We start from the raw sequence: 17,207 nt of genomic DNA on the forward strand, positions 1-17,207 counted from the left end.
ACGATGCTAGCCCCTATTACTACTACATTTCTCTTTTCTCTCCCCACTTGAATGGCGCTCTGTACCACAGTGCTGTGGTCAGTTTGCTCATCCTCCCTGCAATCTGTGCCCTCGTCCACACCGGTAGCAAGAACCTTGTAGCTATTGGACGAGCGCACTGGTTGAGGCTCCTCCAGAGCTAAATTCTGGATCTCCATACCTGCCTCACTCGCAGTCAAACCCTCCTGTCCCTGACCACGCTCCAAATTTGATGTAATTAATCTAAGGGGTGTGACTGTCTGCTGAAACAGTGTCCATGCAACCCTGCCTCTCCCTGATGTGTCGCAGTGTCCGCAGCCTGGATTCCAGCTCATTAACTCTGAGCCAAAGCTCCTTGAGCAGCCAGCACTTTCTGCAGACATGGTCACCTTGGATAGCACCAGCGTCCACCAGCACCCACATACTACAGCCACAGCACATCACCTACTCAGCCATCTCTATTCTATTTAATTAATTCATTTAAATGTTGAATATTTTAGAAGTGAATTTCTTAACTGTATCCTTCAGCTGTAATAACGCCTCCTGATTTACACCACTTGGCCAATCAAAAGAGAGACAGAAGAGACACCCATCAATCACCTATCTGTTTTCCTGTGATGTCACACTTCGGCTCTGACAGGAAGAAACAAGTTGAAGAGGCTCTCTGCCACTGGTTTTTATCTCCCACTGCCGCTGCCCTTCTCACGCATGCCCGCTCTCCTTATGGGCTCTCTGTCTCTGAACTCTGCGCTTCTTATAGGTTGTCTCTCTCTGAACTCCCAGTGCTTCATGGACTCTCTCTCTCTCCGAACTCCTGGCTATTCATGGGCTATCTCTCCCTCTGAATTCCCACTGCTTTATGGGCTCTCTGTCTCCAAACGCCCGTTGCTTCATGGGCTCTCTCTCTCATCAAACTCCTGCTGCTTTGTGGACTCTCTCCTTCCGAACTCCCTGCTGCTTCATGGGCTCTTTCTCTCTCCGAACTGCTGCTGCTTTATGGGCTCTCTCTCTCGCCAAACTCCTGCTGTTTTATGGGGTCTCTCTCTCCAAACTCCCGCTCCTTATGGGCTCTCTCACTCTCCGAACATGCAATCTCTCGAAACTCCCACTGCTTTATGGGTTCTCTCTCTCCAAACTCCTGCTGCTTTTTGGGCTCTTTCTCGCTCCAAACTCCAGCTGCTTTATGGGCTCTCTCACTCTCCAAACTCCTTCTGCTTTATAGGCTCTCTCTCTCTGAACTCTGCACTACTTATTTGGCCTCATCTCACCAATCTACCTGTCACAGGTGCAGTTGTCTCTTGGACCACACAGTCGCTTTGGAGACCAAGTCCCAGCTTCACACTGAGGACACCTGCCACTGTTTTTGTGTGACATGACCACCATGATAGATTAAGAATAAACCTGGCAGTTTAAAAATGGGGCTTCCATGAGGCACTGTCAGGCACCAGCAGCTATAAAATTGTAAACCCACCACAATCTGTAACTACAATGGCTTGATGCATCCCTCACTGCTCCTGTACGAACCAACGAGCCACATGACTAACCATGCTTCACTGGGAGTGTAGGAAAGCATGACTTCAGCACGGGTTAGGACAGATGTTGCCTAGAGATAATGAGAAGTGAAGAATTGTTAGGAAATTGTATTGTCAGCGATTGAGATGGAGCAGCCTCACCTAATGGCGATGTTGAAGGATTGCCATGGATATGGGAGGGAGAGTTACATGGAAAGTCATGCATAAAATCAAAAATAAAGATGAGCAATTTAGGTAAAGGTTGAAATCAAAAGGATTAATAATTTCTCAGTCCAAAGACCGAATGAGCAAAGTAGAGAGTTCAGATCAGGAGACATTGGGTGATGATACATGATAGTATTGAAGGAGAGATGAGATGAATTCTGAATTCTTTCTATAACCTTGTACAGGTAAACATATTCAGGATCTCATAGTGCTAGTTGGTGATGAGAAAACTCCAGGGTGTGAGGTGCTTCTGTCTAAAGCACAAGGCAGTCTTTCTCATGTTTAACATTATCATTATTATTAGTTTTATCATTTCAGCTACAGGGTAAGAAAGTGTATATTTTTTCTTGTCTGCAGCACAGTTCACAGAAATTGTTCGCATCTTTCAATCACCAGTTGACATGGTGCTTGAGATTATTTTCTGAAATACCTGAAAAGTCAATATGGGAGAATTTCATTAAGTTTCATCAAGAGTTCTGGAAAATAGACTTAACGTATTGAGAAAACACAATAAGAAGGTGGTTTTCTTTCTGCAGAGGATGTTTTGTTTTTCAATTGTAGCACATCCTCGACTTTTGCTTAAGTGCAATATGTAAAACTACAACTTTATTCTTGTTAGTTTCAGCCTATAGCAATGGCTATGACATTAAATTTGATGACTGCTTGTAACTATCTTTCCAATGCTGCTGGTACAGGTTAATGAGCAAGCAACCTGATTTGAAACTTGTCCACTGTGGAGGCCATATTTAACTTAGTTAGCATCTGAAACTAGATATTTTAAGCTTGTATATTTTTCCTGGCTTATGGAGCAATAGATCAGTGTTACTGAATTATAAAGCAAAATCGGATATTCATATTGGCTTAGGACCACATCTTACCCATGCAAATTTACTAAGAAACCCATATTTCTAAGTGATGTGGATATTATATTATCATGTCCGTTGTATTTGTTCTATTCCTCCATATTTTATTTGCTTAATGGTAAGTAAAAGAACAAGCAAAACTATTACATTTTCTTTCTGGCAATAAATATATACCAGACAGCAGAAATTAATTTTATTGGAAATGTATTTCAGTATTCAAAAGTCCTGCTTTCAAAAGTCTGCACTTTTCTTCTAGAATGGATTGGCTTTTGTAAAGAATTTTGGCCAAATGTTTTCTGATAAGATAGTTGTTCTACTACTGGGTAATTGCCGAAGTAGTTTCTCTGAATTAAAATTGAAATTCAAAAACAAATACAAGGAGAGCTGTGCTTGTTGTTGGGAACCATGAAGCTGTAGAAATATTCATGTTCTTCTAAACAAGGTGATATTGCTTCCAAAGTTCTTAACCTGCTACATAGAAACATAAATCCTGCCATTTCCCTCCCTGATAGATGAAGTAATTTTCACTCTTTGTCCTGTGACAAATTCATACCAACTGAAATACAGGTCTTTTAGGCAGTCCAGGCAGACTATCAATAACACTTGGAAAACCCTTTAGATAATACAGTACTTCAATGCACGATGTAAAAGGAGGAAATGCTGGCACTGTTAGCTCATGACAAATGTGACTCCCATCTTACATGTCTTAGTGTCTGTAGTAGATGCATCTGGCTTTATTGAAGTAGGCTTTGTATGGAAAAAATAGTGGAAAATAAATGCATAGTCAATCCAATTCATTTTTAATTTCAAATCCTAAAAATTTTTTTTTCTGCTGTATCAGGCATGGCTCAGTTGCCCCTGGGTCAGAAGATTATGGGTTCAAGTTCCAGTCTAGGACTTGAGTGCAAAAATCAAGACCGACATTTCAATGTAATACTGAGTGCCAGAGGTGCCATCTTATGAATGAGATGTTGAACCAAGGCCATGTCTGCCCTCTTGGGTTTATATAAAAGATCCCATAGCACTATTTTGAAGAAACACAGGGTTATCATCTGTCATTATCACATTGCTGTTGTGATAGCTTACTGTGCGCAAATTGGCTACCGTGTTTCCTATGTCACAACAGTGACTATACTTCAAAAGTACTTCATTGGCTGTCAAACACTTTGAAAGGTCCAGTTGTTGTGAAAGATGCTATATATTTGCAAGTTTATTTTCTTCAGGCGCATCATTTTTAGACAAAACAAATTGGAAAAATGGATGTGTATTGTATGTGGGTAATTGCTTTACTAACACATTGTTACATATTAATTTGGTTAACCAAGGTAAGAATGCTTTGGTATTGGTGGAACTGTGTTGGAAACAATGGTTTTTTTTCTTTTTAAACAGGAGAGCAATATTCAGGCTTTGGAGATTCTATTTACTTACCATGGGTCAGATCTGCTACCTCATCGATTGGCCATTCTTTCAAACTTTCCTGAAACAACAACTCCTCATGAGTATTGCTTTCTTCTGCCAGAAGCTAGGTAAGATTATCTAAAAATATGTATAGATGGCACAGCTTTATCCCTTTATATGAAAGATTTGTTATTGAAGTTCCATTATTGTGTTCCATTTTGTAAAATAAATGGAAATGAACCTGAGTGGTTATGATGTGCCGATGGCATAGGTGATTTATTATGACTATTCATTCACGTCTGCTAAAGATTTTAAACTCACGAGTGCCACCGATAACAGTGAGTGACAAAATATTTCAGAATTAAGCAAAGCGCTATATTGTGGATCTTTTATTATTTTAATAGAAATTAGTGATGCTTACAAAACAAAAATAAATATTTTTAAAAATTCTTGAAATAAAGAAATAACTTGCATCAGCAAACATGATTAGTGAAGGTGATTGTGTTTCAGAAAGCTGTTGTGCAGTCCTCTGCATAAAGCTCCTATACATGAACAATAATGTCACTTTGATGTTGATGGATAAAATACTTTGTGATGCAGACCATTCAAATGGGCAGTGATATATCAAGGCTTTGTGTATGTCAAACACATTAAGCTCACGCTTGAGAAATAATATTGTTGCGACCCTGTTCGAGACCATTAACGTTTAAAGAAAAATCCGAACACCCAGTGATTAACTTAAAACTACGCCACAAGATTTCACATTTTTATACTTTATTGTATTTAAAAAGAATTGAGCAAAGCAAGTACTTTTAACTAGTTTATAACTACTTATGCTACGAACTCAGTTCTATTTTTTCCCCCCCTCATATCGACGCCTCCCCCCCAACCCCCATAAGTTCCCTTATACATTACAAGAATCTTGAAGGTCCATTTAATTGTTTAGGGACCAATCCAAAAGGATGCCACAACCCTCTGGAATTCACTTTAAATTTTTTCCGTATTCCAGCTTTCTCCAAGGTACAATATTTATGGGGATCCTTCCTTTAGCTTTTGGCTAAGTGGCCCTCTAGTTTTCACTTGAAGACTTATGACTGTGGGCTCCTCACCCCTTTGTCCTGGATGCCAGCCAGATACCCAACTGCCTCTCTCAGCCTTCCAAACTAACTCTGCTGACTGTTTTCTGCCATAAGGCTCTCTGAGGACCACTGTAGAATTCTTCCTCTAGCATGAAACTTGGCTAGCATCCCAGCTTCCTTCCCCCTCCCGAATTTCAAACTAAGTTGGTGCCCCCATCCATTCTTGCCGTGAATGTTGAAATTAGTATTTTCTCTGCTTAAATGCAGGCCTGACTAGCATTCGTCTCCTTTGGCTCTCCCAACTCAGTGAGCTGAAGTTGACTCCAAACCAAAACTGTAACTACCTGATTTCTGTGAGCAAACACCCAGATAACTTAAGCAAAAGAACCTTCTAACCCCCACACCACATCTTCATGACAAAGTGACATGCTTTTGGATGTTCCAAACAGAAATGTAAACTAATTATTTTACCTTCACCACATCTCTTTGATTTTGTAACCCATATGAATAATTGATATGTCTAATGGAGTTTTAAAAACCTTCCCTCAGAATTGTTGGCACTGTTAACACTCTTGTTTATGTCTGGATTTCAACTTCTTTTCATCTGGGGACTACATAAACAATTTAAATATTTTATTTGAGTAAGGGTAGATCTTTTGGCTCCATTATAAGCTTAAAGACGGGTCATCCATTTTTAAAGCCTTCATACCTCAACCTTTGACCTTGTAAGATAAACATAGGCTCTCTTTTAACTGTAATCACATCCAAGCTTGTTTGAATTGCATTCGCTTAAGATGCATACTAATTTCTTAACCAGATATTTCCATCCATCTTACATTTAACACTTAATTCCTAAAACTAAAAGTCACATTCTAAAACCTATGAAATTATCAACTAGATATTTACCACAATACTATTGTACCTGAATACAGTATTTAAAAATCATTTTCAACATATTTGCAATAGAGTTTCAGTTGCATTAGTTTAAATAGCTGGTTTACATTTTCCCAGAATTTTTCAATGAGGAGAAGGGGAGGGTGAGTTGCCTTCTTGAACAGCTGCAGTTCATGTGATGTAGGTACACCCACAGCCCTGTAAGGAAGGGGGTTCCAGTATTTTGACCCAGTGACAGTGGAAGATTGGCGATTTAATTCCAAGTCAGGATGGTGTGTGGCTTGGAGGGGAACTCGCAGAGGGTGGTGTTACCATGCATTTTATGCCCTTGTCCTTCAAAGTGGTAGAATGGGGAGGCGGTGATATGGTGGTATTGTCACTGGACTGGTATTCCAGAGACCCAAGGTAATGCTCTGAGGACCTGGGTTTGAATACCACCACGGCAGATGGTGAAATTTGAATCCAATAAAAATCTGGAATTAAAATTCTGATGAGGATCATGAAACCATTGTCGATTGTTGTAAAAAAAAAAACCCATCTGGTTCATATAATGTCCTTTAGGGACGGAAATCTGCCGTCTTTACCTGGCCTGGTTGACGTGTGACTTCAGACCCAGAGTAATGTGGTTGACTGTTAAAATGCCCTTTGTTCAAGGGCAATTAGGGATGGGCAATAAATGCTGTCCTAGCCAGTGATGCCTATATCCCATGAATGAATTTTAAAAAGTCACAGGTTTGGAAGGTGTCGTTGAAGGAGGCTCGGTGAGTTGCTGCAGTGCATCCACTGTGTGTCGGTGGTAAAGAGAGAGAATGTTTAATGTTGTCGATGGGGTCCCAATCAAGCGGGCTGCTTTGTCCTGGGTGGTGTCAAGCTTAAGTGTTGTTGGAGCTTCACTCATCCAGGCAAGTGGAGAGTATCTCCTTCACACTCCTGACCTGTAACTTGTAGACAGTGGATAGGCATTGGAGAGTCAGAAGGTGAGTTACTGTACACATAATTCTCAGCCTCTACCTGCCTTGTAGCCGCAGTATTTATGTGGCTGGTCTAGTTCAGTTTCTGGTCAATGGTAACCCCCCAGGATGTTGATGGTGGTAGATTCAGCAAAGGTAAAGCCAATGAATGTCTAGGGGAGATAGTTAGATTCTCTCTTGTTGGAGATGTTCATTGTTTGGACAATGTGTGGCGTGAATGTTATTTGCCATTATCAGTCCAAACATGAATGTTGGCCAGGTCTTAACATATATGGGCACGGACTGCATCAGTTCTGAGGAGCCGTGAATGGTGCTGAACATTGTGCAATCATCAGCAAACATCCCCACTTCTGACTTTATGATGGAGGGAAGGCCACTGATGAAACAGCTGAAGATGGTTGGGCCTAGGACACTTCCCTGAGGAACTCCTGCAGCGATGTCCTGGGACTGAGATGATTGACCTCCTGCAACCATAACCATCTTCCTTTGTGCTAGGTATGATTCCAACCAGTGGGGAGTTTTCCCCCCGATTCCCATTGACCACAGTTTTGCTAGAGCTCCTTGATACCACACTCAGTCAGTTGCTGCTTTGATGTCAAGGGCAGTCACTCTCACCTCACCTCTTGTGTTTAGCTCTTTTGTCCATATTTGGACCAAGGCTGTAATGAGGCCAGGAACTGAGTGGCCCTGTCTGGACATCAGTGAGCAGGTTATTGCTGTGTAAGCGCCACTTGATAGCACTGTCCAGAACCCCTTCCATCACTTTGCTGATGACAATTCTGTGAAATGACAGTCCTATTTCTTGTTAAGCAAGTGATATAATCTGAACAAATGTCGTACGTAAAACAGAAGCCCTGGGAATTTTTATTCAATTTCTTGATTGGGGAGAATTTTTAAATATATACTGCATTTGCCATGGATTTTAACCATCTCTCCACAGGATTGGGAAAAAGCTACTTTTAAATTTTTTTTTAAAGCAAAGTGTATTGTCAAGCTTTATTTTAAAGGCATCTAGATGAAAGGTTTACTATGATAACAAAAGTTGTTATCTCCAAAAGTTATAAGAAAAACCAATTTATTAGTTTGCCTCAGTAATTGGAAAAACGCCACCCATCCATTGTGGCAGATAGCCTTTGATACCTGTCAGTCTTTGACTAGAGCAAGATTAAAAACACCAAAATCCCAACACAGACAATGGGTGGAACCGTCCCAGATTTGCATTAAGTGCGGTAGCGGGGCGGGGAAAATGACATTTTTTCCGCCAGCCGCAATGGCGGGTTTTCACGCCGCATCATCCCAAACCAGCTGCATTAATTATGCATTCCCGGGAAACACGCTGTTTCGATGGAAGGTGGGCTCTCATTCACCCACCATGCCATCACCTCGCCGCTTCATCATGCCTGGAGCCATATTTACAGTCTAGCTGCACGCACATCTCAGTGCTTCCAGCCCAGGACTACTGCAGTGAAGATGTCCACGAAAGGCAAAAAGACTGCAACTCCCAGGTTTAGTGATGCGTGTGGAGGCTTGCAGCAATTCCCTCTATCCCTGCTCTGGCCGCAGGATGGGCAGCGGCATGACCAACCAAGCTTGGGAGGCAATGGCGTGGTGATCAGTGCCAGTGCTACACAGAAGAGGTTGGCCATCCAATGCAGATAGAGGATGAATGATCTCATCCCTGCAGGCAGGGTATGGCAACCATCTCATCACTCTAAACTTAAGCCCATCATGCATTCACTGGCATCTCACTCACTGTCAACTCAAGGGACATCACCACCCATTCTCACACACATACCCTCACAAGTCCACCTGGCCTCATTTCCTCTAGAGATCGCCTCCTTAGCTCTCACCATCTTGAGGCCACTGACAGAGATCAACATGTGCCTTCCCACGCATCTTGGGAAACCCCCCTCCCCCACTACAATTCTCGACCTGCAGCCCCTTCCCTTGCCTGAAGCCATTTCTCTCCCTTCCCCAAACAAGACCTTGCCCTGCAGCCATTGAAAAGCCACCCACATATGGCTGACCTGGTAGGTAGAAACCTGCCATGAGCTGCCCCAAAAATGACCTGGTGCTGTCTGTGAAACCTGGCACTGATGACTGCAAGTGCTGACCTAAGCAAGGTAGGCAAACAAACCTTGAAGTCCCAAGTGAAGTACAGCCCACCAAGTGCACATCGCTTATGTACTGTTGTGAAACACGTCAGTTTGTTTTCCCGCTGATGTGGGCGGATGATCCAGCAAGGGGACGATTCCGGTGGGCTGGCCTAATAATGATCTGCAGATGTATTACAATGAGGTTCCCAATGTCCGATGGTAGGAAATGTGGCCTGCCAACGGCAGGCTGAGTGGACGATCGCAAACTGGTTTCATGCTGTCGTGAAACCGATTACACCATATTATCTGCTCCCGCCACTGAATATGCCCAACACTGGCAGGCATGGAAAATCCCGGCCAATGTCTCTGGTTTTAAAATCAGAATGCTGTGAAGGTTTTTAAAATAGAAATATGTGATGGCTTTCACATAGTCCAAATCTAGAAATTTTGATAGTCATCTTGCTGACAAGTGAAATGACTCATTGATCTGGGAAACCTGACATATTCTTCATTTTGCATTAACATGCCAGATAAGTTGTACTGATTGAAATCAAATTAGTCTAATCATAACTGCAGCTCAGTTTGTTCTTATTGTGAAATAAAGCAGCTTAATGATTTGTACAGATCCTTGCCTCATCACCTGTTTGCTTGGCTCGCTATTAGATGGATTGTAGAAGTATAAATGTGAAAGATGTGAATATCTGGTTTGGGTCAGAAGGGGATACTGTTGATACACCCCTGATTGCACTATCACGTCAGTAGACAAAGGGCAGTAGGTGTTAATTTTGGCAGAAGTAGGATGCCCAGACTGATTACAGGAGTGTCTGACACCACTACACCTGGGAAATTGTCCACAGTAGACCAGAATATTTAATAGCATCTTTAACAACAGTACAGTGTTTAGTAGCTGCAGGTTTTTTTTTGCACAAATGTAATGTCTTTAATGTTCCCTCCATGAAATACCACTGCTGGGGACAGTAAAACTAGTCATGATATCATTGACTTGACATACGTCAGACAGATACAGCATCAGCAAAGAGAATTGGAGAATTGTCTCATGTGGTAATCTGGTTTCGTACATGTTATCACAGTCAGATAGGCACTGGGGGCACAAAGTAACATAAATATCCAAAATTAGTAGTGTGTGTGGATGTATGTTGTTAACATTTTAAATTAAGTATCGATACTCACTGAAATAATGACTTGCACCATCCCTGCTGAATTCTCTTCATGTGTGTGTCTGTGTATGTTATCGGCTGTGACGATGACACTTTACATTTGGTAGAGCTTTGTTAAATTTTCAGAAAAAAACTAGTCAAGCTGATTTTATTCATGTAAAATGGGAATTTAGTTTACATTGCACAATCTTAAAAAAAAAAAATTTTGCAGTTTTTCTTCTATTGTGTTTAACACCTGTTGGCCTTCAAACAGCAGTTGGCTAAAGAGTGGGGATGTTAAGATTTAGTGAAGTATTGTAGCTTTCAAGATTAGAAAGGAAGATTTGTCTCAAGTACTTTTTACAACCAATTCATATATTCCTGAAGTGTAATTACTGTCGTAACGAACGAGATGCAGCAGCCAATTTGCGCACAGCAAGGTTCCGCAAACAACAATGTGATAATCAAGTACACTACTTGTGAGGTAACTACTGGTAAAGCCCCTGGGCTAACTTTCTACTCTTCAAAAGCCGTATGGGACGTTATGCTCACCTGAGTAGGCAGCGGAGGTCCCGGTTTAATATCTTATTCAAAAGATCATGCGATAGCACAGCAAACCTGATCTCAGAGTTTGGGCTTGTCCATTGTGTATTTGAAACTTCTGTAAAATGATTAAGAAACAATAATCCCCTTCCTCTTTTTCCACCCTTCTCCCCGCACCCACCACATACATACTTAATTTTAGCCTTTTTTGTGAGTTCATTATGCCACTTACTGCCACGTAATGCTTAAAATATCTGAGCTGACAACCTCCCTCCAGGCCTTTTCTTGTTTAGCACTCGTGGTTCAGTTGCTAAAAGGTTCACAAGAACTACCTATCGTGGAGGAGTAGTCCAAGAATGATCATTCCATGCCGCAGCATGGAAGCAGCAACTTGCTGCTTCCCCCGCTTGAAACATTCTTGCAATTTCTTTATGTTGCTGTGTTTTAGGTATTCAAAGGTCCCTTCTAATGGAAGTGTTGCCTGTTTAATTCCAACTTTTTGTAAGCCTTTCAAGTATTCAATTTCTATGTCTTCTGTGCATGCTTTCAAGATTGATTACACATTAATGTTGAATACCAATTTGAAACTTGTGTGCAAAAAAATTTGTATGTGCAAAATAGTTCTCGATTGGATGAGTTATTTTTCATTTTTGTTTCATACTGGATATATATTTCATTAAAACTAGTAGCTTTTAGGATTCTCTACTTCCTGAACAAAATACCTATACAGGAACACCTTTCTTGCATAGCAGTAATTGTATCAGGTCTGTTGCAGTAAGTGTGTTCTCTAGAAATAAAAGTACAGATTACAACTAACTATAACAGTAAAAATTAGATTGGACATTGCATTCATTCTAGTTATTGCTTTGTAGTTCCAAGAAAGCTGAAGGATACAATATGCTAGATGCATTAAATACTGCCCAAGGTTTTGAAAACAGTTAAAATGTTACTATACCTTTAAAACCTTAGGAAAAGAGTTTGGCAGAAAGAAAATATGACCATACAAACAGTGCTTGGTGGTGGTGGTGATGTATTACCGTTCACTCAGAGTCTGAGTTGCTATGGCAGCATGCACGTGCATGTTGTCGTCTGGATTTATGAATAGTGATGGTAGAAGCTCCAAATTTCTTTCGATCACTGACCCAAGAATCTCTCCTCTTACCGCCTGATATTGGCACGTGTTGGAAGGATTTGCAGCTTGATACTCAACCTGTTGGCCACATTATGCTCCTTGCTTGGCAATCAAGCCCTGGCGTGGGACTCAAACCCTGAGTTTCTGACCCAGAGGCAGGGCCGCTACCCACTATGCCACAAGGCCTGCATGAGGAGCACAATGCAAATGAATTTCTCCCCTCCACCTTGCCATGTGTTTAACATGCACTTAAACTGTCGTTATGATGTGGGTGGGCAATGCTGCACAGAGTCTCCAACTCAAGTTGCCCTGTTGAGCCCCAGATTTACTTTCCTAAATTAACACATCGTACCTCTCAACTCTGAATGGGAAGCTTATAGTCAATTCTCTCTAACATCTGTTTGCTGTGCATGGTTGGCGTGTTGCACTGCACAGTGCCTTTAAGCTTGACCTATGGCTGGGCCTGTTGCGCATCTTAAAGGGAATGTTGCATATGTACAGCCTCTTTGTTCCCTGTATGGCAGATTCTTGATTGCTGTGCAACCATGCACTCACACAGCTTACAAGGAAAATTGCTTTATAGTCTCTCTGTAGAAGCAATTTAGATTAATCATTGTAGTCTTTCACTGTGACCATGTTCTATTTCAAGACTAGACAGCTTGCATTTTCTTTTATTTTCAGGTTTTTTAATCCTGATTTTATTCATTGTCTACTTTTTTAAACCAGTGGCATTTTTTGAGGCAGTAACAAGGAGGGTGGAGGAGGGAAGTGCACTTGATGTAGACTAGATTTTAGCAACACTTGACGATATCCGACATGCAGATTAGTCAAAAAAGTAAGAACAGTGGGATCCAAGGGTGAATGACGGATTGGATCCAAAATTGATTTAGTGGCAGGAGGTAAAGGGCAATAATGGTCAGCGGTGTTTTTGTGACTAGAAGTTGTTTCCAATGGGGTACTGCGGGGCTCAGTACTAGATCCCTTGCTTTTCATTGTATTATTTGGACTTAAGTGTGGTGCATGATTAAGAAGTTTGCAGAAAGTATAAAAATTGGATGTGTAGTTGATAATGAGGAAGAAAGCTGTAGACCCCAGGAAGACGCCGATGGATAGGTCAGGTAGACGGAAAAGTAGCAAATGGAATTTAACCCTGAGAAGTGTGAGATAATGCAGTTGGGGAGGATAAACAAGGCAAGGAATAAATAGTAAGATGCTGAGAAGTCTAGAGGAACAGGGGGATCATGTTCACAGATCCCCAAGGGTAATTGGACAGGTAGATAAGATATTTAAGAATGCTTGCAGGATATTTTCCTTTATTAGCCGAGGCATGGAATATAAGATCAGGGAGGTTATGCTAGGAATATACAAAACACTAATTAAGTCACAGCTAAGCACCATGCACAGTTCTTACCAAATTGCAGGAAGGATATAATCACACTGGAGAGGCTGTAGGAGATTTGTGAGGATGTTGTCAGGAATGGCGAAATGGAGAGGGTAGCATTGTTTTCTTTGGAACGTTGAGGCTGGTGGGGTCTGGAACTCATGACCTGAAAAGGTGGTAGAGACAGAAACCCTCACTGCATTTAAAAAAAAATACATGAACAGGCATTTGAAGTGCTGTAACCTCCAGACGAGATTAGGCTGGATCTTTTTTTGACCAGCACAGACACATTGGGTCACCTTCTTCTATGCTTTAAATGTTCTATGATGCCATGTGTGACTTGATTGTTGTGTTTTGGTCTGCATTTTTAAATACAGCTCACACAGGATTTGGTGTTAAACTTTGTGGAACCAATTTTCTTTTGCTTTACACCCTGCCTGTATCAGTTCTTGGGATGTTAAGGACTGAACACCTCTATTAATAATACTCAACCTACTTTTCATGTTTTCTAAGACTCCTGCAGCTAGGCTGGGAAGTTCCCACCTGAGGCTGGTGGGAGCATGAAACTATTAGGTAAATAACTTGGATGGATGCCATAATGCCCCAGCCCCCCACAATGTCATTTTCCAGTGATGTTGCTGTGTGGCCATCTGGAAAATCAATTACCCATGGAAGTTGGGCTATGGCGGCTGAAGGATCTGTTCCTTCGGGTTGAGACATCTGTAAATAGATGGCCATCAGCTTCCTCCTACCGCATGTAAGTGAACTTCCTTTTCTTCAGTTCAGCAGGTCTACACTTTGGGGTTTGAGGGCTTGTTTGCTAGTTCTGACAGCAGGCAACAGGACAAAATACTGAGTAGTATTTGTGCCTTCTGTAGGCCTTTAAAACCTACAGCAGCATCCACCCTCTTTATTCTGATTTGAAGTGAGCGCTGATCCCAGGCAGGAGGCCTACCTGACACTATTTTTTTCTCACTCGTGATGTTGGTATTATGACAAGGCCAGCATTTACTGCTCAACCCTAATTTCCCTCCTAAAGGTGGTTGTGAAATGGCTTCTTGAGCCACTACAGTACAGCTGGTGTAGGTAGATCAACAGTGCTGCAGGATTTTGACCCAGTGACAGTGAAGGAATGGTGAGATATTTCCAAGTCAGGATGGTGCGCAGATAGTGGCGTTTCCCATTTGTCTTTTCTCTTGTCCTTCTAGGTAGTAGAGGTTGTGGGTTTGGAATTTGTTGTCGAAGAAGCCTCGGTGAATTTCTGAATTGCATCTTGTAGATGGTGCACTCTGCTGTCATTGTGCGTCAGTATTGGATGGAGTGAATGTTTATGGAGGTGAATGGGGTTCTAATCAAATGGGCTGCATTGACCTGATGGCGTCTAGCTTCTTGAGTATTGGAAATATACTCATCTGGCACATGAAGAATGCTGGCACTCTTAATTTTGCCATGTAGATGATGGATGAGCTTTGTGGAGTTAGAAAGTGAGTCACTCGTCCGAGAATACACAATCTCTGACATCTGCTCCAGTGCTTATGTGGCCGGTCTGGTTAGGTTTCTGGTCAATGGTGACCCCATTGAGTTCTGATGGAGAGCCATGACTAACCCAAAATGTTAACTCTGTTTCTCTCCACAGTTGCTGCCTGGCCTGCTGAGTATTTCCAGCATTTTCTGCTTTTATCCCATTGACATCAGTTTTTCCAGGGTTCCTCGATGCCACACTTGGTCAAATGTTGCCTTTATGTAATGGGCAGCCACTATCACCTCACCTCTGAATTCATCTCATCTGTCCATGATTGGAGCAAGGCTGTAATGAGATCTGGGTGCAAGTGGTCCTGATGGAATTAATGATATGCATTGTTGAATAGGTGCTGCTTGATGGAATGTTGGTGATACTTTTCATCACTTTGCTGATGATTGAGAGTAGTGTCATGGGGTGGTAATTGGCCGGATAGGACTTGTCCTGCTTTTTGTGGACAGGATATACCTGAGCAATTTTCCACTTTTTTTCAACATATTTAACTGAAACTGTTGCTTTGACCAAAATGAAGTCAACAGCTTGGAGAACACTTACTGCCTGACATATACTAGGTTGATAGGAGGTGGAAGAAAATTGTGGGCTACATCTCTAATCTGATTCATGCCCATCTGCTTTGGGTTCTCTAGCACCAGTCTTCACTGATGAGATTCACCCATAACTTCCGATCTCCGAAGGGTCGTACCCGGGACGTACCCCAGAAAATGCACTGGAATTGCCCAGGAATGTTTAAACTTCGGATGGGCAATTGCCCTGCACTGGCAACCATCTGATACTCTGATTTAAATTGGAGATTTCAGATGGTTCAGATTGTATTACCAGAATAGTTACCCAAGAAAAGTTAGAAGAATTAAAACCACTAATAACTCCTGAGCCTCGCAACCCCCACAGGACCCCCAGATTACACCCGACTGCCCCACCTACCCCACCGACTATCCCTCACCTCCTGACAAACCGACCCCCCCCCTCCACCGACTGACCACCCGACTCCGACTCATCCCACCCTCAGACTCAACCGACCCCCCCAACGCATCCTAACTCCTCACTGACCACCACCTCTTTACACTGACCCACCCCTGACCCATTCTACCCCTGACCCATTCTACCCCCCACCACTGACCACCTGATACTGTCCCACTGACCACTTGATTCGCCCCCCCCACCCCCCCCACCACCACCAACTGGCCACCCAACACCCCCCACTGATCCCCTGACCCATCTTATCCGTTTACTGACCACCGGAACACCACCCCCACTGACCACCCTACACCACCCCGATCCCACCCGCTTACTTTGCGCACTTAAATTCTCCCTGGCTTCTCAAAGGGGCTGGGACGTTTTAAACTTAGCTGCTTTACAGCAGCTAGTGCATTAAAGAAGCATGGCTTCCTTTCCCCCCCAATGTTGCTGCACTTGATTGAAGGCCTCAGGAACCTGCTGCACTGCACATTTCTCACCCAGTCCAAGTTGGAAGGTCAGATGAGAAAGGGGTGGCTGCATTTTCGGGTAAGTAAATAGGAGCGGAGTGGCAATCTGACTATCACTGCCACTCCGCAGACGTTCTAGCCCAATATTGTCTTCGAATAGGGCAGGAAGTACTATAATCTGATGCAACTGTGATGAAGTGTTCTTTCAATTTATTCTTAATTTTTTTTATTGTGCTTTGGTGGAGCTAATAAATACAGTTGGACAGGGAGAAGCACGTACCTGTAACAGGGCTTGCCTGATTTTGCATTCATTATAAAGACCGGACATTCTACATTGTACCAATGTGCTCCTTGCTGTGCAGGTTTCCTGTGTGCTGTGCGCATACAAACCTTTACATCCAACAGCAAAAAGAGAAAGATTGCCCCCAAATGCTATTTTTCACTGTTGTAAAATAGTAAGCTGTGCCATAGCCTCAATCATAAACATGAAATATTATATTTTTTTTTTGCTCTGTTAGCCTGCAATTTCTGCTGCCATGTCCTTAGAAAATGATGAATTTTGATACCTTTACTTGTAGAGTTATAAGCAAGATATAACCAATTGGAATGGGGCTCTTAGTATGCAGATAGTTTCTCCGTTGTCTATGAATCCCTGAGGACTACCTATTAAATGTTTATGTGGATTGTCTAGTAATGCAAATAAAGATTTATTGCAGTGTAACAAACATTTATATGTTAATGAATTTTGTGTTGCGGTTGATATTAAATTTTAGTGTTCAAGTTTAATTAGTAGAACAGAAAATGAATAAAACCTTCATCGCTGTATTTATTCTGACTTATAATAATTAATACAATTTGCACTCTCATTTCTTGCAGATTTAAAATGCATTTGTAGAGTAAGCTGTTCACACTTTCGTTCGGACTTTATTGAATTTAAACTCTTGATTTGGATCAGAATTAAATTCATAACAGGAA

At 42.0% G+C, this 17,207-nt stretch overlaps 1 protein-coding gene across 2 annotated transcripts in view; it reads left to right on the plus strand.

The window, feature by feature from the left end:
- Positions 1 to 17,207, plus strand: part of nbas (NBAS subunit of NRZ tethering complex) — a 248,466-nt gene that overhangs the window by 58,488 nt on the left and 172,771 nt on the right. For both annotated transcript variants that reach the window (XM_078541594.1, XM_078541595.1), the window contains exon 21: positions 4,007 to 4,143. In XM_078541594.1, coding sequence (XP_078397720.1) covers positions 4,007 to 4,143 — 137 coding nt within the window. The remainder of the gene's footprint in view (positions 1 to 4,006; positions 4,144 to 17,207) is intronic.

This window comes from Cetorhinus maximus, chromosome 5, assembly GCF_964194155.1.
Source record: "Cetorhinus maximus chromosome 5, sCetMax3.hap1.1, whole genome shotgun sequence".
In the NCBI taxonomy this organism is placed as follows: Eukaryota; Metazoa; Chordata; class Chondrichthyes; order Lamniformes; family Cetorhinidae; genus Cetorhinus; species Cetorhinus maximus.